The sequence below is a fragment of the Callorhinus ursinus genome, unplaced genomic scaffold, assembly GCF_003265705.2.
Source record: "Callorhinus ursinus isolate GAN/ISIS: 27379988/994484 unplaced genomic scaffold, GSC_fseal_2.0 scaffold24, whole genome shotgun sequence".
Classification (NCBI taxonomy): domain Eukaryota; kingdom Metazoa; phylum Chordata; class Mammalia; order Carnivora; family Otariidae; genus Callorhinus; species Callorhinus ursinus.
Genome location: NW_027397086.1, coordinates 8,965,087 through 8,986,775, shown reverse-complemented (window position 1 = coordinate 8,986,775; position 21,689 = coordinate 8,965,087). Strand labels below are relative to the sequence as shown.

At 44.6% G+C, this 21,689-nt stretch overlaps 1 protein-coding gene across 5 annotated transcripts in view; it reads left to right on the top strand.

Moving 5' to 3' along the window:
• The window catches only part of MRRF (mitochondrial ribosome recycling factor), a 51,479-nt gene extending 30,046 nt beyond the window's left edge, over window positions 1-21,433 (top strand). For all 5 annotated transcript variants that reach the window (XM_073905782.1, XM_025888141.2, XM_025888143.2 and 2 more), the window contains 2 exons: window positions 11,284-11,443; window positions 20,869-21,433. In XM_073905782.1, coding sequence (XP_073761883.1) covers window positions 11,284-11,443; window positions 20,869-20,946 — 238 coding nt within the window. In that variant the 3' untranslated portion in view covers window positions 20,947-21,433. The remainder of the gene's footprint in view (window positions 1-11,283; window positions 11,444-20,868) is intronic.
• The last annotated feature ends 256 nt before the right edge of the window (window positions 21,434-21,689 follow it).

Sequence of the window (21,689 nt, the reverse complement as noted above, 5' to 3'; positions counted from 1 at the left end):
GGTGAGGAAACAGGCGTGCCTCCTGTCCTTAGGCTTTCCGTCCAGCAGACAATCACTGTTCAGTGACAAAAACCAGAGAGGCATAGGACCTTCTTCAGCAGCTTTACTGAGATATAAGTCACCCACTTCAACAATTCAGTGGTTTTTGGCATATTCAGAGAGTTGTGCCACCATCACCACAATCAATTTTAGGACATTTTTCATCACCCCAGAAAGAAACTCTGTACCCGCTAGCAGTCACTCCCAGCTTTATTGTCCAACCACCCTGCCCCACTTGGGATTGCTGTAGGCAACCACTAATCTGCTTTCTGTCTCCATGGATTTCCCTTCGGAGCATTCCATAGAAATGGAATCACACATTATGTGGTCTTTTGTGACTGGCTTTTTTCCCTTAGCATGATGTTTTCACGCTCATCCATGCTCTAGCACGTATAAGTACTTCATTCTTTTTATTGCCAAATAATATTCCATTGTAGGGGCATATACCACATTTTATTTATCCTTCCGTAAGTTGATGAACATTTGAGTTGTTTTCCACTTTTTGGCTGTTAGGAATAATGCTGCTGCTGTGAATGTCATTGCACCCACTTTTGTGTAAACATATTTTCAGTTCTCTTGGGTACATATGTAAGAGTGGAGTTGCTGGGTCATATGACAGCTCTTTTTAACTTTTTGAGGATCTGCCAAACTTTTCCACGGGGGCTGCACATTTTATACTCCCACCAGTAATGTATAGGGGTTCCAGTTTCTCCATCTCCTTGCCAACACTTATTTTATTAGTTCATTGTTATTATTACCACCATCCTAGTGGGTAAGATGTAGTATCTCATTATAGTTTTGATTTGTATTTCCCTCATGACTGCTGATGCTAAGCATCTTTTCATGTGCTTGTTTGGCATTTATATATCTTCAGAACAATGTCTGTTGAAGTTCTTTACCCATTTTTTAATTGAGTTTTTCTTTTGTTAAATTCTAAGAGTTCTTTATATATTCTGGATACTAGACTTCTAGATATATAATGTTCATCTCTTAATTGTAAAAATGGTACACATTTATTGCAAAAACTCAAATCCTACAGAAAAATAAAAAGTTTTTACTGTTCCCCAAATACTCTTCCATGAAGTAACTTGATGAGTTTGGTGTATATCCTTCCAAATTGTAAAAGATGCATATACAAACCTATATGTGTATATATATTTAAGTTTACATAAATGGGATTGAATATCTGCTTTTTTTTTTTTTTTTTTAAAACCATGCCTTGTATACATACCTTCATGGTGATCTCATTGTTTTGGCCGCTGCAGAGAAATACCCTTTTGAGGTGGGTATAATACTGATAAGGAGACTGGGGCATCAGAAAGTTTAATTTGTTCAAGGTCACAGATTAGTCAGCAGAGGAGTCATTATTCAGATTGAAGCTGTCTGCTTCTAGAACCCATGTTCTTGCCACACTGTCATGTTGTTCATCGGGCTGCCAACCGGGAGCCTGTCTTCCAGCTCTGTGGCCTCCTCGTCTGGCTGCTCTAGGGCCTTGTGAACCTTTACCTGAGTAGTGGGTCTGATGTGTGCATTCCAGGAAACACCCTTTTCTTATACAACCCACACACAAGCAGACCTTCAGCAGTCCTGAAAGGGAAAAATAGAGAAGAAGGCCTAGGGACTTCATTTGGGCTGGGGCAGCGGCACACTGCATTTGAGCAACTGCAGTTGCTTTTGCAGCCCTTTCCTTCTCACCGCCCACTTGCCACTGCTCCTTGCTCAGGGCTGCTCGTTCTGCTGGCTGGGTTCCAGTCCCTTGTTTCTTCCTGCCTTCCAGGCCCGCGAGGACCTCTGTGCACTGTTAGGGTGCCTGCCTCCTCCTCTCTGGCGTGGCTTCCCACCCAGCCTGCGGCTTTTCAGGTGTGCCTCCTGCTAGTTCAGGATCCACGTGTGTGAAACGAGGGCTCCCTCCCAGCACAGAGGTTCTGGTTGAAACACGTAACAAAGTGCAATCAGGAATCAAGAGTGGAACATGGACAGAGGAGAAGGTGCCACCAACACCTGTGCAAAAGCTGCACCCCAGAGGACAGGCTCCTGTCTTCCCTGTCCTCCCCGCTTTGTGTCCTGCACCTGTCTACAGAATGTGGCAGCTGACTGCTACGGGTCAGATCACTTTTCCATTGCAGTCCTCTGTAGATTCCCTTTCTCCTTTCTCCCCACTGCACTTGGACTTGTAGGGGAGCTGGAGGGGGAGTAATGAACTATATATCTAAGCAGGCCTTAAGGTAAGAGCAGTGCTGTCCTTACCACTTCCACTAGTAAGAAGAGCTGCTTCGGTTTGCCCAGCACCAACAAAGGAGGTCTAGCGTGCAAGGGTCAGCTGCACGGGGCTGTGAGGATTCACAGAGCTAATGCACGGAGAGTTATCACCTCAGGTCCTGGCATAGGGAAAGAGCTCTGCAAATATTAGGTATCATTATTATTATTGAATGGGAGCAGATGCCATCCGAGTCAGATGTCTAGGCAGACGCAAGTGGGCCCTTAGTGTGACAATAATAAGATTCTTCCATGTCTCACTGTGGTGTTTCATTTTCTTCATGGCAGTCACGTTTCATTTTATATATTTACTGGTTTTTCTCTTTCACTAGAACATGGATAGGAGTTGCTCTGTCAGTTTTGTTCATGGCTCTATCCCTAGCCCTGGAACAGGGCCTCGTGTGTAGTAAGAATGCAAAAATGCCATCAGTGTTTATGGAATAAATGAATACAAGCACTTACCGTATGCTCACTGCTATTCCAGGTGCTGTTTGTATTCACTAATATATTCATAACAATCCTCTGAGGTAGGTAAATTATTACTCCTCTTTTAGAGCTGAAGAAACTGAGTCCTAGGGGAATGGGGTTCTTTGTGCCCCATGTCACACACAGTAAGTGGAGAAGCAGGCTGTCTTTCTCAGAGCCAGGGCTTGGACCCCCCTCCCTCAGTAGGAGACATCACCAATATTTTTATTACTGATAGCATTGACAGCTTTTAAATAGTTAATATGTACATAGGCAGAGTTCTTTAACCATCTGCTCATTTGCTTCTAACACTGTGGAAGAAACGTAACATTTTTATTACTCCCCCTTCATTTGACAGTTGAGGAAATAATAACAGATAAGGTTTATTGAGCACACTACCATGTGCCACACATGTATTACCTTTGAATCCTTACAACAGTCCCGTTAAGTTGATGGTATTATACGCATTTGACAGATGGGAAGATTGAGGCAAAGAGGTAAAATTACCCACCCAGGGCCATACGGTTAAGACGTGAGAGATCTGAGCCTCAAACCCCTGCAGTCTGGCTTCAGGGACTGTTCTCCTAAGTGCTTCGCTAGATGTCTTCTCAACTCATAGAGGACAAGTTCCTTGCGCCCAGTCACCCAGCTCACAGGGGGTGGAGCCGGGATTGGAAACCCAAGTCTGCCTTCACTACCAAACCTATGTTTTTTTCTCCTGTACGTGAGAACTGAGGGAAGAGTTACCTGCACTCATCTTTGCACTTGGGTTTCTGTCCCACTCGAGTGACAGGGAAGACATCGGCCGACCTGATCAAGGTCACTCTGCTAAGGATGTGGAGATTTGAGCCCCGACCTCAGCCTCCTTTATCTTTTCATCCTGCTGGGCTGTACTTCAGCATGGTATGTCTGGCTTAGCCAGGCCTTTAGGAGTCACAGGACCATCATCGGAAAGCGGGGGGCCAGTTGTGTCCCGAGAGAAAACTGAAGTGACTGCGGGTGGGTAGAAGTCCCTGCAAAGTGCGGGTGTGATTTCCTTTGGGCTAAAAGGACACCTGATGTCTTTATGAGACTTTAGTGTATGTACAACAGGCTGGTGAGCTGGGGGTGGTGAGGGTGAGGAAAGGAGGGAGGGGGGAAATTGTACACCTAGAAGCGTAGGAAGTCTGGCTGGGCTATACAAACAAAAACATTTCCTTCGGGGCCAGTGGCCCCAAGGCAGCGGGCAGCGCCCACCAGCGAACAATGAAGTCAGGCCTGTGTCGGCTGCTGATTGCAGGCTGATGCTCCTCCTGGGGGGAAGTCTCCCAGAAGCCGGTGAGGAGGTGGCGAGGTTTGTCTCCGTGAAGCTGTCAGAGATGTGTTTTGATGGGACGTTCCCTGGAAGTGCAGCTTTCTTCTCCCTCAGCCTGTCCCCCTGTCCTGTTGGAGGAGAGTGCCTGCCTCCCCCAGCCCCCACCGCCTGCTCTCCTGTGTTCCCCTTCTTTCACTCTCTGCTTCCCATCCATTCAGCAGTCCAAGCTCAAGCTACTAAATCCTTTTGATGGTTTTCTCCCTCGCCATTCACTTCCTGTTAGTACCCCCAAGCCCCGGAGAGTCTGTGGTAAGAGAATGCAGCCACCCAGTAGTGAGCTTCTATCTATAGTGCACACGTGCGGCGGCGTGCCAAGCCCTTGCTACCACCCTTTCACTTAATACTGGCTTCTGCCCTCTTAGTAACATTCTTCCTGCCACTGTCTACACAAAGAACCAGTTTGGAGAAGTTGAGTAGCACGCTTACAGTTCTGAAGCTGAGAAGTAGCAGAGCGGGGGTGGGGGGATTCCAACTTAGGTCTTCTTGGCTTTGAAGCATGTTTTTTCCACATTTTAAAGTCCCCTCTAAGTAACCAGCGATCCTTTTGAAGTTGAGCATCTGACATAAGTGGACTTTACTGTAATTGCCAACGCTGAGCATAGCTTCCTCTGATATACACCTGGTGAATAGCTTTGTACATGTGTCCCATTCTCAGGGAAACAATAGGAAGTATCACTGCAGTCCGGGGGATTCTCTGCTGTGTGAGTTACCATCAGGGCATGCCCTCTGCTTATTGTTCATGGGAACATGCTCAAGGAATTTTGCAGGAAGGCCCCCATCCAGGATGTTACTGGAAGACCTGCCTGGTGGAGTATGTACAAACAAAGTGTGACCCTGCCAGCTCAGCCAAAACCCCTGCCTTATGCTGGGAGGCTCTCTGACCCTAGCGGAAAAGCCTGCTGTCTTCATCATCCAGCCAAGAAGCTGTTAAAGGGCGGCTTCACAGCCTCCCAGTCGTGCCTGCCTAGAGGCCCTTGGGTAGATTTGCCAGGAGCTTAGATCTCATTTGTACGTTGCTATCTATACAAAATACGAATCTGATCATGTTTCCTGGGCCTCACTCAAACTCATGGGACTCCATGTTGTTCCTAGGAATAATCTACTAGGACTCTTTTAAACTTTTTTATCGTGGGGCGCTTGGGTGGCTCAGATGGTTAAGCGTCTGCCTTCGGCTCAGGTCATGATCCCAGGGTCCTGGGATCAAGTCCCGCATCGGGCTCCCTGCTCCTTGGGAGCCTGCTTCTCCCTCTGCCTCTCTCTCTCTCTCTGTCTCTGTCTCTCATGAATAAATAAATAAAATCTTTAAAAAAATAAAACTTTTTTATCATGGCAAGATGTACATAAAAAATTTACCGTTATTTAAAAATGTATAGTTCAGTGGTGTTAAGTACATGTACATTGTTGTGCAACCGTCTCCAGAACCCCTTTTTCATTTTGCAAAACTCAAAGTCTATACCCATTAAACAATAACTTCCCATTCCCTTAACCCCCTGGTGAGCTCCCGGAAATTGCTGTTCTACTTCCTGTCTCTCTGAATTTGACTATTCTAGGTACCTCGCAGAAAGTGGAATCATACCATATTTGTCCTTTTGAGTCTGGGTTATCTCACTTAGCATAATGTTTTCAGGATTCATCCACGCTGTCACATGTGTCAGATTTCCTTTCTAGGCTGAATGCAGTTGCACTGTGTGTATATATACCACTCGTGTGTCCGATCACTTGTCGATGGACCTACGAAGCCTCAGTGTGACATTGAAGGGCTTGTGTGCATACTCTTGCATTTGCCAGGCTGATCAGCCTCCTCCTTTGGGATAGTCTTACTCCTCTTTCTGTCCTCAGCCTCACTGCCTTTTTCAGTCCCTCAGAGAGCAGTACCCACCTTCTGACCTGGAAAGATGCCTTTACCTTACACAGACCATTCCCGTGGGTGGAAATGATCTCCCCCAGCCCTTCCACTCTTAGGCAGCTTTTTTTTTTTTTAAGATTTATTTATTTATTTATTTGACAGAGAGAGAGAGAGAGAGAGAGAGCATAGAAAAAGAGGGAGAGGCCAAAGCAGACTCCCCACTGAGCAGGGAGCCCTACTTGGGGCTTGATCCCAGGACCCCGGATCATGACGTGAGCTGAAGGCTGACGCTTAACCAATTGAGCCACCCAGGCGCACCACCACTCTTACACATCTTAATTTAAATATCATTAGTTTAAATGTCCCCACATTTTGTTCCTAGAGTCCCACAGGGGACCTCAGTCAGACTCCGCTCCCCTGCTAATTATTTTCATAGAACTCTGTATGTCTTTATTGTGCTTATTAGAACTGTAACTTATTGATCAATTGTGCATATGTTTGTTTAATGACTGCCTCCGTTGCTAGACAGTAGACTCATGTGTTTAATGCTACGTCTCTCATGGCTGGCATCGGGGCTGGCACATAATATGTGCCCAGTAAACAGCTGTTAATGAAACTACAAATTAAATGAATGAATTAGTACCGAAAAGAGACAATTTCAGGGCTACATGCTGGGAGCATTTGGATTATAAAATGTACACGAGTTGTTAAGTTCCTAGTAGGATCTCAAAAAGTCATCTTGCTGAAGCTTCGATTGTTTGCCCTGTCATTTCTCTGTTGATCAAAACCTCCAAGAATAAACTCTTCATTACTTGAAGATGCCTCAGTGAGTGCCAGCACATAAACAGCAGCAGCAAAGGCAACTGACACTCTCTGATTGCTTATGCTCTACCAGGCTTTTGTACTGTGTGCACTCCACCTAGTCTCTCATGGAATCCTCACAAAAACTCTGAAAGGTAGATGCTGGGGTTTTCTCGTTTGTTTGATTTTCATTTCTATTTCCAGATGAGAAGACCAAGGCCCAGAGAGTTTAAACAACTTGCTTGAGGTCCCTCAGCCAGCTAGTGGTAGGCCCAGAAGTAGAGGGGAGTCAGGGTGGACTACACTTTGTAAGCCCAGGATAGAGCACCACCCCTCCCCAAGTGCCCTTTCCCTTAACTGGAAGAGCTCTCTTTTCATTTGTTTTATACATTTATAAATGGAGCGTCTGCCATGGTTTTCTTTAAAGCCAGAGTTTTGTGGCTAAAGAAGAATTTGAAAACTCCAGGCCTGCAGAACAAATTTGACCTTTGCAGCCTCCTGCCCTTCTGCCCTCCTGCCATTAGATCTCCCACCGTGCTTCTTCCTGAAATGCCCTCTCCGGGCATTTCAGCGGACCAAATGCTTCTTCAGTGAACCAAAATGCTTCTAAGGCATTTTCCAGATCTAGAGGCAGAATGAGTTGTACTTCTCTGCTTGCTCCTCCTGCAGAAGGCCCATCCCTCTGCCCTAGAGGCACTCTTGCTCTTTCTAAGTAGTGGCTGACGAGTTTGTCTCCACCACTGGGCTGAGCCTCTGGGGAAGTTAGACCAGGCCTGCCTTCTCTCTGGAGCTCCTCAGCCTGGCCCAGGATCTGGCACAGAACTCAGCGGCCTCAGCCAGTGCTTGATGAATGAATGCACACCAAGTGCAGAGGCGGGTGCTCAGAACCAACTGGCTGGAGTGCAGAAGCCTGAGAACAAACTAGCGTGTACTCAGAGAACCCCATGAATGTGAGACAGAGATGATCAGATGTATTAATCACTGGTTTGGAAAGGAATTAAAATATTTCCATAATATAGTATGGTTCTTTTCTAAAACAGATGTGCCCTCGTTTCATAAGGAAGTAATTAGGTGTATTTGATTAAAACATTCATAATTGTTATCATTTATTCAAGGCTATTATATGCTGTTCTTTATTGGTACTTTATGTATGTGTTGTGTCTGCTTCTCCCCGTCACCCTGTGAGGTGTTTTTATTGCCTTCATTTTAGAAATGAGGAATCAGCTTCTGAGTAATAGACATAGGAATGCAACAGGTCTGGGTGACTTCATACCAGTGCCTTTCCATCAGCCCAGCTGCTTCTGAACTTGTTTTTGAGATACCTTTCAGCCCAACACCCTGAACCAGCATGCATATTCCCTTCCCCTCAGCCCTCCCTGTGCCCGCCCCCACCCCCGCATTCTGCTCTCCATTTCCTTAGATTATTGCCTCTGTACTTGCATCCTGAAACTGAAATGTTTTTGTCACTGTCAATAATTGGATACTATTATGTGTAGAAACTAGTGTTAATAGTATACTAATGTCACCTTTATATTAAGAAATACAAAATAATATGTTGTATTAAAGCCAAATTACATATATTTTAATTTTGTTTTCTTTATACAGCCTTTTACTCCTAAGATTTCTTTGAGTCCCAATGTATATATTTTTTAAAAGATACGGTTTTTTCTTCATGTAAAATGTAAATGTAATAATGTAGTGAAAAGGAAGTTTGTTAGATAAAATTTTTTATCTTATTAAAGGTTGTCTAAACAGTGGAATATCTATTTCAAATTATATATGAAATATAAGATTGAAATAGCTCTCTTTAGAGAAGTTTAAGAGGTTTTTTACAGACTGAGATTCATTTATTTTCTGCCCCTCCTAGTATTTCAGCAGGATTAAGTTTTTTGAATCAGTGGATCAAGTTTTAATTTTCCTGTTCCTTCCTTATACCGACATATGCTTTGGCAGAACAAAAAAGAGACCTAAACATGTCAGCATGATTTTTGTTCAATGAATTAAAAACCATAAAAGTAACAAGATCTGATCCAAATCCCTAAACTCCTGACATGGTGGTTTTGTCCTTTTCAGTCCCAAGATTCATATTACTGACTTTGAAAAGCTTTCTGCCTGGAAGCAGCAGCAATGGCAGCAGTACATAATTTATTTGAAATAGATTACAAGGGGTGGGCAGCACAGAGGAGGGGAAAGCACACAGGCCAGAGAGATCTGGATTTGAATCCCAGGCCTGTCAGGCCCATGTGCAAGTTGCTTAACATCTGTGAGCCTCAATTTCCACATTGGAAAATGGGGGGATGAGAATCTAGCTGGAAGAGTTGTTGTGAGGGTCTGTGAGGTGCAGTACTTACAGTACTCACCTGGCAGAGATGGGCTTAATAATGGCAGTAATCAGGATCATTTCTATTTCGAGAATACCTTCAAATAGCTGAATCCAGAAGGATTGATTTATAATGCAGCCGTCCACTTTGTCTTCAGAGCTCATTTTTTCTCAAAATTCTTTAATTTTTTTTCTCATCCTGTCAGGGAGAAAAATAGCAGGTAGATGCCACTAAATCTTTTAACATCTTCTTGCCACTGCTTCACATGGAACATATACCCAGAACGTGGGCTTGTCCTTACCAAGTAAGAACCACACTGATTTGAGGGTCAGGAACCATATGCCAGTGATGTCCATTTCAGGACCCAGGGGGCAGGGGAATTTTGTCATACTAAGAATATTGCCATTTGAGACGGGTCAGCCTGGGTTTGGCCCAAACTTCTTGGGCTTCGTTTTCTTCATCTGTAAAATGGGGCTCAGGATCTTGCAAGACCCTCCATGATACGGCTTTCCAGCCTCTTTTCTTGTCACTCTCTTGTTATCCATGCTCCAGTAATTCCTCAAATGAAACATCGTCTCTTTACAGCTTAAAGCCTTTGTACGTGCTCTTTCTTCCTCCTGGAAGCCCCCCTTGCCATGCCAGCATGGGCAACCTGCACTCATTCTTCAGATCCTAGCGTGTGTATTAGTCAGGACAGGTGGGTTATGCTGTAGTAACAGGCAACCCCTAAGTCTCCGTGGTTTAGCATAGAAATCTGCTTCTTGCCCAGGCTGCATGATGGGCGCTGTTGATCGTGGTTGCTCTGGGACCCACGCTGATGGGCGCCCCATCTCCGCTTGTATTGCAGCCAACAGAAACAAATGTGGCGGAGCCCACACTGGCTCCTAATAACGCTCCTGCCCCGAGGTGACCCCCCTCATTTCTGCTCACATTTCATTGACCAGTGCAAGTCCTGGTGCCACACCAGACCTTAGAGGGGAGAGGAAAAAATGCCTTCTTACTGGAAAGAATAAGAACCAGAACACTAGTGAGCAGACCCAAACACTCCCGCATTTAGGGATTATTTTTTCAGGAGAGTCTCCCCTACTTGCCACCTGCCCGAGCTCGGACAGTTCCTGGCGAGTTAGGGGAGCTGCTTTAGTGCTCCTATGGCACCTTGCACTTCGCTTCCCTTGCCACGGCACGTCCCACACTCCTGTTGTGTGTCTTTACTCACCTCTCTCCCTGGCTGAGCTCCCTAAGAGCCGAACCAAGCTCAGTCAGTGTTCACCGTAGTACCCTCGTGCCCGGCCCTGGTTGTGGTAGGTGAGTAGCCCTCACTGTGTAGAGGACAAAGAAACAAAGGCGGAGCCAACTCGTGGGGTTACTTTGCTGGGTTGTTGTGATGAGTAAAGGTAAAATAAGAATAAAGTAAGTGCCTTGTGTAGTGGTAAGGGCCAGCTTAGAAGGTGCTTGTGCCAGGGGTTTGTAGGAGGCCCTCCTTGTGCTCGTGGTGGTGCTACGATGGGGAAGGGAACAGTGGAAACGCTGACATTCAGTAAGCACTGACATGTGCCAGACCCTCTTGTGGCTTCTTTGTGGAAGTTAACTGGTGCAGCAGCAGTTCTCACATGTTGGCACTCAGGTTGTGTCTTAGTCAGTCTTGAGGTGATTCATAAGTAATTTGCTATAATAATTAGTAAGATTCTGAAGATTGCTACTTAACTTGTTTTGGGTGATTTAGAGATTGAACGGAGCAATTTCTGTAGCATCATCCACTTGTTTGTGCTTCAGTGGGAGAGAAGGGGGTAGAGTTAGAGCTAACAATTGGTTCCTTTCATTGAGCTCTAAATATGGGCCAGGGTCAGCGCTAAACAGTTTACATGCACTGCCTCTTTATCACCTTACCACATTTTACAGGTGGGAACTCCGAGGAGACAAGTCAGTTACGCACGCAGGAACTGGCCAGGTGTGGCCAGGACGCACTGGCCCAAGCTTTTCAGCAGTCCTCTTGCTGGTTCTCCTCACCTAACTCACCAGGAACTTCACTTGGCCCCAAGCACACCCCTGGGCATGCTTCAGGACCATAAAGATCATCACCGATGGAGAGCAGAGCTACTGACTGCTAAGCTAGTGGATGGAGTGATGTTAAATTCTCAGCTAGCAGCTAATGTGTGGGATGATTTTGTTGAATGTTTTTGTTTGTTTCTTTTCTTAATCAGAGTAACCAGGGAGCACAGGGAAATGCTGGTGAAACTGGCCAAACAGAACACCAACAAGGCCAAGGATTCCTTACGGAAAGTTCGTACCAATGCAATGAATAAGCTGAAGAAATCAAAGGACAAAGTCTCGGAGGACACCATTAGGCTCATAGAGAAACAGGTACTGTTGCCAACAGATGTAGTACTTGTGTGTCTGACCCAGGGAACCATCTGTTCATGTCTGAAGAGAGGAAAATTAAAACAGGGTATCCCTGATTCTTTCCCTGACATGATGAGGATTGGATGAGTCTCTGTTCTGGGCTTAGCCCTGGGAATGTGGAGGAAGAGAAGATGCTGTTGGCTCTTCGCTGGGTTCCAGGCTCAGTGCTGAACACTTTCTATCATTTCATTTATCCTTGTTGCTGCAGAGTTGTGAAGGAGGTCCTGAGCAAACTGAGGTAGAGAGCAGCTAAATAACTTGCTCAAAGTCACATGCTGGTCAATTAGAAATGGATCCCAACGCAGGCCGACTAACTTCAGAGCCTGGGCGCTGATGCCCTTGTGTGTGTGGTGGCTTGTCTGGGTGCTGGCAAGTGAGGCCTTAGCAGTGTGCTTACTGCGCTGAGTGGTAGCACTTGAACAAACTGCAATGAAATAGTGAGAGACTGGGGGCAGGTAGAATAACACATGCAGAGGTGTGCTGTCTAAAAGAATGTTATGCGGGTGGGTAATTGCAGCGTGAAAATGGCTGAGGCTGGGGAGTGGATAGACACAGCAGCCAGCTGGGTTGGTCAGAGCAGGGCTTGGAGACCAGGCTGAGCAGCTTGATCTCCAGCCTGTGCAGACACTCCCACACTGGCTGTGTAGCTCTGTCAGTCGTCTGTGGCCACGATAATGCTGCATGACAGACCACCTCACAACTCAGTGATTTACAGTATCAGGTTTTATTTCTTAGTCTCATTTCTGTGGGTCAGCTGGGAGTCGCTCTTCTAGGCTGGGCTCAGTGGGCTTGGTTCCAGATGTTGGATTGGGTTCAGGTCTGCTTTGTCTCTCAGTCTTCTGGAGTCAACAAGCTTCCCAGGACATCTTTTCTTTTTTCTTTCTTTCTTTTTTTTTTTTTTTTAAGATTTTATTTATTTATTTGACAGAGGTAGAGAGAGAGAGCACAAACAGGGGGAGCGGCAGGCAGAGGGAGAAGCAGGCTCCCCATTGAGCAAAGAGCCCGACGGGGACTCGATCCCAGCACCCTGGGATCATGACCCAAGCCAAAGCCAGACTCTTAACCGACTAAGCCACCCAGGCTTCCCCCGAGGACATCTTTTCAATAGCAGATGCCAAGAGCATAAGCCCAGCCATTCAAGTACATTTGAAGCACCTGCTCTTGGTACATCCCACTGGCCAAGCAGATCACACAGGCCAAGCCCAGTATCACCGGGACAGAGAAATATATATGTTTGTGGAGGTCTAGAGGAGAGTATGAAAATTTTTGAACAATAATCGAATCTGCTACAGCATCACGGTCACTTAAGGAGCTTATAAAAATACAGGTTTCTGGGACCCCACGCCCAGAGATTGAGTCAGTGAGTCTGGGGTGGGGCCTGCAGATCTGCATTTTTAAATGCTCCCCACGTGATTCTAATACAGTAAGTTCCTGGAAAGATTTTTTTCCCAGACACTGGGGAGATCACATCTGTGTTTATGAACGATGATTATGGTGGCTGGGTAGAAAACAGATTGTAAGGATCAAGAGTGGAGGCAGGGAGGCCAGGGAGGCTGTTGCGGAAATCCATCCAGGAAATGGTAGCCTGAAGCTAAGAGATATCAGTGGAATTAAGATAGGAAGATGAATTTACCAGTATTTAGGAGATAGAATAGTGTTTAGCATAATATAAAGGGCTTGCCCAAAGCCTCTGCATCCACCACGAAAGCATTATTTTAGGAAGATTGAACATGAGTGTGGGCAGGATGGAGCATAAGGAGGGAAGAGGCTAGAGGCAGGGAGCGTGAGTGCTGTTAGAGGGACATCTGGAGGAAGCCGTAAATTAACCAACTGCTCCCCTTCTCCTAGACCAGCAGTCAGAATGCCATTTGTGGGCCAGCCCTAACAATCACCTAGGAAAAAATTTTAGATGGATGCCTGGGCTCTGCTCCTGCATTTACTGATTTTTAGTAGGTCTCCCTAGGAATGTGTATTTTTATTTTTATTTTTTTTTAAGATTTATTTATTTATTTGAGAGAGCGAGAATGAGAGAGAGAGAGAGAGTACATGAGAGGGGGGAAGGTTAGAGGGAGAAGCAGGCTCCTCGCTGAGCAGGGAGCCTGATGTGGGACTCAATCCCGGGACTCCAAGATCATGACCTGAACCGAAGGCAGTCGCTTACCAGCTGAGCCACCCAGGCGCCCAGGAATGTATACTTTTTTTTTTCATTTTGTAAATTAATATTTGTGTGGCCATTGCTTTTTTAAAAAATTTTTTATTGTTATGTTAATCATCGTATGTTACATCATTAGTTACTTTTAAAAAGCTCCCCGGATAATTCTGCAAAAGCAGACACAGTTGGTAATTAAGGACCTAGAAGCCTTACGGTGTATCCCTGTGATGGTACCAGAGTTAGATCAGGCTAGTTCTGCACATGATGTCCTGTGACCTTGGGGACATTACTTGACTCCTTCTGTAAAAAGGGATTTGTAATTCCTACTGTAAGGGGTTGCCGTGGACATGCTAGAGGCACCATTAGAGTGCCTGATACCTGGACCCTCAGAGTTCCCTTCTTGCCTTCCTTGAACCCTCCTCTTGCCCTGCATCAGCTAAAAGAGGTTCCTAGATTAGGCTGGCCTTTTCTGAGCACCAGTCAGGCCTCGTAGGAGTCTGTCCTTGGCCCTAGCTGGGCCAGCTCCTTGTCCATCCCCAGGAGCTTCCGTCTCTGCAGCCAACACTTGACCTTTTCCTTGCTTCTTCGTGGTAAGCCCATGGACCACGGGAAAGTGCCAGGCACTCCTCACTCAACAAGACTGGGCCACTGCCTCAGGGACCAGAGCCCATGTTCCCCGAAAAGGGAAGAATGATCGGATAAGTAGTACTCTTGATCAAACCCACTTGACGAAGACATTGCTAGAAGCCTTCACATTAGCACCTCGCTTTTCACCTTCCTCTTCAGATTAGATTCGTTTCTTTAATGCTTATTTCTGTTGACTGTTACTATTTTTCAAAATGAAAATAACTTTATTAGTTTTTTTCTGATACTAAGCTATCCATGTTATGTCAATTTTTTTTTAATTAAGAAGGAAGTAATTGAAATTTTCATCACCCAGAGATGACCATTGTTAACATTCTAGTGCAGACCTGCATGCTCTCTCTGTGAGGACATGTGTAATATTACAAGAGAATAGATCACAGTGTATGTACATAACATACCCAGTGCAATAATCTTTATTATTTAAGATATTATCATTTGAAGATGAGTTCTTACCATTACTGTTAACAAGTGCCTTTATTGTCATATGGTTAAAAGTGGAGGGAGAAAATCTTCAGGAGACAGACCCAGTACGAGGGTCCAGGTGTCACTTTATTTTGTTCTTTTTCCCTGACAGAAGGCACTAAGCTGGAGTTTTGGGTATGTGGTTTTTGTTTTTGTTTTTTAAATAAGCAAGGAAGGGGGCTGATTGTTGTTTTATTAGAGTTTTTTAAAATGTATTTGTTTACTTTGTTCCTGATTATCCAAGTAATATATGCTCACTGTAGAAAACGTGGAGAGTTCAGAAGACTGTTTTAAAAAAATGGGGAAAAATTCACACCATAAACCCACATTGCAGAAGCAACTGCTCTTAACATTTTGGAGTATTTCTGCTTTCCTTCTTTTTTTTTTAACTACATAGTTTTTAACATGCCTGAATATGTAGTATGCATATGGTTTTGTACTTGGCTTTTTATTTTCTGTTTAGCATTAAAACTATTAGCATTTTCTCGTGTATTAAAAAAGTGTCTGTAAACAGCCATTTCTGATGGTTACAAAATAGTCTGTCTTGTGGTTATACCATAATTCACTTTCATAAGCCTCTTGTTGGACATTTAGTTTGTTTAAACTTTTTTGTTATAAATAAGGTTGCAGGGAATATTTTTATTCGTAAATCTTTGTTGGGATGATTTCCCTAGGATAGAGTCCCAACTGTGGAATTATTGCACAAGGGGAATGCATATTCTTAAGATTCTTGGTATGTACTGCCTAAATCACTTGCAAGGGTTTTAGAATATGTGTATTTTTTAAAATTTTGCCTTTTCTAATCCCCAACATTTGAACCCAGAATTTTTAATGTGAGTTTGAAATGCTGATCTTGGAAGTATTGCTTTTACTTCTACACTCCACAGAAAAGATTATTTTTTGTATAAACCTATACAACCTTCCTAAAGGATAACATAGCAGTGTATACCAAAATCCATACATTTTTGACTCAGAGGCTTAAGAATTTATCCAAAATAAATTGTCAAGAATCTTACCTACAGAGGTGTCTGTTGATGTATTATATATCATAGTAGAAAATTAGAAACTGTCTAAATTTCTGACAGTGGGAAAATAAATTGTATTTACCTCCATTTACTGGGATCTATATAGAGACAGTTATAAAAATATTTTGCAGGGGCGCCTGGGTTGCATAGTCAGTTAGGCGTCCAATTCTTGGTTTTGGCTCAGGTCGTGATCTGAGGGTTGTGAGGTCGAGCCCTGCATTGGGCTCCGCACTCTCTTTCTCTTTCAATCTTTAAAAAAAGTATTTTGCAGAGGCACCTGGGTAGCTCGGTTGGTTAAGCATCTGCCTTCGGCTCAGGTTATGATTCAGAGGTCCTGGGATTGAGTCCCACGTCCGGCTCCCTGCTCAGAGGGAGTCTGCTTCTCCCTCTCCTTCTGCCCCCCACTCATGCTCGCTCTCTCCCTCTCTCGCAAATAAATAAAATCTTTAAAAAAATATTTTGCGGACATACTAAGTTTCTTTTGGAATTTATTTTTTTAAGGTAGGTTACACAACAGTATTATAATATGATTCCATTTTTATAATGAAAATTTTCATGTACATAAAAGGATTGGCAGCTTAGGAGTACCTGGCTGGCTCAGTCAGTAGAGCATGTGGCTCTTGATCTTGGGGTTGTGAGTTTAAGCCCCACATTGGTTGTAGATGTTACTCAAAAATAAAATCTTAAAAAAAAAAAGATTGGCAACCTAACCACTTGAGAATGGTGGTCATTAATGCTAGTCATTTCAGGCAATGGGATTATGAACAATTTCAATATTATTCTTTGTGGGATTTTTTTTTTAATGTTCCAAAATTCTTTTGAAGTCAGATTTTTTAAAAACTATATTATAGAAATGTTTCTTCTTTGGTGTATAAAAATGAAGGGCTTGAGTTATAGGTTCTATTCCTATAGTCACGTCTGACACCCCCCCCCCCCCCCCCCACACACACCCAGCTTCCCAACCCGCGGCCCAGACCAGCTCAGCTGAAGAAGGACCGGGGCCTACCCACTCGGGACTCTGACATCTGCCAGCCTGCTGTTTCACCTTTGCTTCAGTTTACTATAAATGGGCCTGCTGAGCATTAAGGCGCTTGGCAGAAACCACCAGTAAATCTGGCCAAGATCCTTTCACTGCCGCCTTATTCTGAGCAACAGTGCTGCTCTGAAGTGAAGCTGGGTGCAAGCAGGCTGAAGGAGGGAGGGGCTCCCGGAGGCCAGGCAAGCAGGCAGGGAGGCCGGCCTGGGTGAGGCAGTGGGTGTTCTGAGCCAGGCCTCTGGGAGGCTGGCTTGCTACCCGCCTGCCCCAGCCCTGCACTTGTGTGCTCCTGCCTTCCCCTGTCCTGGCTCCGCCTCCCACTTTCCTGAAGGAGAAGGGAGCAGATGTGAGGATGACGACCATGATGATATGGTCTTTATGAGGCAGTGGATTAAAATGGAAAGGGCTCTTGCTGTGGAGGCAGGCAGGCCTGACTGGTGCAGATCCCAGCTCTTTCACTTCTTGGCTGCAAAGCTTAGCAAATGGCTTCACCTTTTTGAGCTTCTGTCTCCTCATCTGAAAAGTGGGAGGAGGGGTGCTTATCTCACAGGTTTGCTGAGAGGACCAGATGACAAACATACTTTAAAGTGGCTGGTGTGGTTGCCAGTCCTCAGTAATTGTCCACCCTGTTTGTCCGTCCCATTGCTTTCCCCACCCTTCTCTGACTGAATTCGGGGCTAGGATTGACGGTTGGAATGACCCCCACACAGCTTGCCTGGAGTGAGGAAGGACAGGGCCAGGTGCTGGGGGCGCCTCACAGCGGGTAGCAGCACCAAACTGGCTGTTGGGGTAGGTGACTTCCTGGCTCAGTCACACCACTGACTTTTTAACGTGACCTTGGGCAGATTAGTTAACATTTACCCCTTGGTTTATTCCTCTGTAAAATGGGGATAATACCTGTCTCACCTGCCTTATAGAAGTTATGTGTGGTTGTTGGATTTGGACAAAACCCCTTTGCATACCATGTACGACTATGCAACTGTCAGGTGAAATAGTCAAGTATTCACAATGTATTAAAGGGACATAGTAACAGCATTTCATAGATTTTGAGGATTATGTGAAATAATGCATATGAAGTTTTTAGCCGAGTACCTGGCACCTAGTAATACTCGGTAAGAGGGAGCTATTGTGCTGTTGTCATTGTTGTTAATCATCGTTTTATTTTATTATTTTTTAAAGGTTTTTTATTTATTTTAGAGGGAGAGAGAGAGAGTGCATGTGCGAGCAGGGGAGGGGCAGAGGGAGAGAGAGAGAATCTCAAGCAGACTCCCTGCTGAGTGCAGAGCCTGAGTCCGGGCTCGATCTCATGACCCTGAGATCATGACCTGAGCCAAAATCGAGTCAGGTGCTCAACCAACTGAGCCACCCAGGTGCCCCATGTTAATCATCATTATTTAAGAAGTCTGATAAAGATGGAAAAGATGAACTTGCAGGCAGACTGTCCCCAGGGGCACTTTGTGCCTCTTATTTGCTAGAAAGTTAGTAAATATTTTCATTAATTGATTACTTTGAAAAGAAGTCAGGAAGTGATAATAAAAATCAGAGTAGCACAAGCAGCATTTGCATAGCAAATAACCAGTTTAAACCGTGCTTGCGTATTCATGAACAAGTTCGACTCGCACAACTACTCTCTGAGGAAGGGACCGGCATCCCCATTTGATAGATGAGGAAACTGAGACTCAGTGACTTACACGTTGTCACCCCACTGAGAATTTAACTGATATGTGGGTGCTGACCCACATTATCACACTGTTACTCTAGGTACTCTTCCTTCCCCAGTCCCCATTCTTGTCCCCAAACTGCCCTTGCGCCATTTTTCCAGAGTAGGCTTGCTGGAGTGAGTGCTGCTGGGCATCCTGCCACCCACCATGCAAGGCAGCTGCTCTGGGCGGGGTGGGGCAGCATCTGAAAGTCTGTGGCTGAGTGAGGAGGGACCCAGCAGCCATTCTGAGCCCAGCCGCTCTTCCAGCACGCCCAGCAGCCCCCAAAGCCCTGCTTTCCCCTGGCTGTAAAATGTGCAGCTGTTGATTTGGTGAGAGCCTGGTTGTCTCCCTGCCTGGGACCAATTGCTCCAAATCCTTTTTCGTTACTACCCTTCCCAGTGCATTTAGTTCCTAGTTCTTGGCCAAGGCCTGTGGTCTGCAAATAAAGATGTCAAGTGGCCACTGTGCCACTGAGCACACGGATCCTGGGCACCATACTTCAAGGCTTCCTGTCTTTGGTCCCTTTTAGACGTGGGAGGGAAGCTGCAACACTTATTAAATTGTATTGTGTTTTGTTTCTCACCTTTAGTACATGTTTATTTTTGAAAATTTGGAAAATACAGAAAAGCACAGAAAACTTTGATAATTATTCATTTAGTAAATATTTCCTGAGCACTTGCTATACACTAGGTCTTTTGCAAGATGTGATAGATAGGGACATGAATAATATATTATCTGTCTTCCCATCACTAAAAGATAAAGACCATTAGTATTTTCACATGTTTCCTTCCATTTTTAAGAAATGTGCATTTTTTTACATACTTGAGATCATTTCTACTATGTATATGCACAATTTTGTATCCTGCTTTTTCTTTAAAGATAACATGAGCATTTTCCCATGATATTATAAAGAATATCTTAAACATTATTTCCTTTTTTCTGATTACAAAAGCAATCCGTACTTGCTATAAACATTCAAACATTTCAGAAATATGTGCTGGAATGTTATTCATATTTATACCCTTTCCATAAAAAGTAGATAATCTTAACCATTTTTTTAAATCTTAACCATTTTTAATGGATGTATGTATTCAGCTACTTCCCTGTTCTGTCACTTTAGATTTTCTGATTTTTCATTATTAAAAATAAAGCCTAGGAGCGCCTGGGTGGCTCAGTCAGTTCAGCGTCTGCCTTCGGCTCAGGTCATGATCCCAGAGTTCTGGGATCGAGCCCCGCATCAGGTTCCCTGCTCAGCGGGAAGCCTGCTTCTCCTTCTCCCACTCCCCCTGCTTGTGTTCCCTCTCTCACTGTGTCTCTCTCTGTCAAATAAATAAAATCTTAAAAAAATAAATAAATAAACCCTAGATGGGACATCTGGGTGGCAAAGGTGTTTAAGCGTCAGACTCTTGGTTTCGGCTCCGGTCGTGATTGGTTTGGGCTTGGGTTGTGATCTCAGGATTGTGAGATTGAGCCCTGCGTCAGGCTCCACACTTGGTGTGGAGTCTGCTTGAGACTCTCTCTCCCTCTGCCCCTCCCCACTGTCTCTAAAATAAATAAATAAATCTTAAAAAAAAAAATAAAGCCTAGATAAATATCTTTGCATATGGAACTTTAGAAATTTTTTTCAGATTCCATTCATGTGGTAATTTCCCAGTTGAGAGGTTTGGGGGGTTAAAAAATGGTGTGGACATTTGCATCAATTTGAATTCCTATCATTGATATATAAGCTTACCCATTTTACCATAGCTTTCTGGCATTGAATATTGTAATTAAAAGCTACAACATCAAACTTTATTAACTACGATAACGGAATTATATCTTGTTTTAATTTGCATTTCTTCAGTGTCTGTTGAATTTTCCATGTTTGTTAACCAGATGTATTTCTTCTTTTTTCAAGACTTTTTTTTTTTTCCTGCTTAATTACTGGGATCTTAATAGTCTTTATATACCAGAGTGTCGGGAGGTGTAGGAAATTCTAGAGGGTCATTAAGTGACCGATAAGGCTGGCTTCTCTGTGTTCTATAATAATAGTTAAGAATTTGGGACTGTGGAATCAGACTACTGGGGATTAAATTTTGTCATTGCTCCTTTCAGCTGTGTATCTTGACAGGTGATCTAACTGCCTCAACTTCCTCATCTCTGAAATGGGGATAATGATAGTATCTATCTCATGGGGCTACTGTTGGGAATAAGTAAGAGTGTGTATATAAAGTTCTTAGCACAGCGCCTGGCTGGGACTAAATAATGTGAGCTTCTGTCACCATCACTGTTTCCCAGATAACTTTTCCATAGTTTTGGAATGTTTGTCCCCCTACCCTTCCCCAGCGCCAGTTATCGGGCTGTCTCATTTTGTGTTCCTGCAGATCAGTCAAATGGCCGACGACACCGTTGCAGAGCTGGACAGGCATCTAGCAGTGAAGACCAAAGAACTCCTTGGATGAGAGTCCACCCGGGGCAGCAGTACTCCAGAGCCCAGATTCTGGTGGATCCCATGGGTGGCAAATTGCCCCCTCTCTTCTCTGTCCACACAGAAGGCTGTCACCATGCAGCTTTCGGTGTTTATGAGGCTCAGCCTTCTAGTGGGACACCCAGACTTGTGCATTCTCTTCCTCCTTTACCCTGTCCACCCCATTCTCCTCTGGCCCTCTGCCTTGGGTGGCCCTCAGAGTATCCGCTGTGACGGATGGCCTCTACTTAGGGCATTTGCCCTGATCATGACATTGCCAAGCAACTAGGACTATTGGCAGGTTCAGCACTGCCTGCTTCTCATCTCGAGAGCTTCCTTTTCAATTAGTTGGGCCCCATCCCCAACTTTGAACTCTGGGTTGATGTGGGCCTTCACCTGTGACTGGATCTCTTTGCTAGAGGCCCATTTTTACCTAACAATAAAATCAAAATAAATTGGAAAGAATAACCACCGCAAAGGAATGGATAGAGTCAGTCTGGATTCATATTCTCTAAGGACCTGTATGTAAAGCCACCAGAACAACACTTTTGCCTCTGAGTCACCCTCACACATGCTCTTTCCTCTGCCTGGACCATTCTGCCCCTGCTGACCTACCTGGCCAGTCCTGTTCATCCTTCAGGTCTCAGCTTGGGTATCACGTCCTCCGGGAAGTCTTCCCTTTTCCCCCAGGCTGGGACTCCTATCATTGGCTCTCAGCACTGTCCACGGCTTTTAACT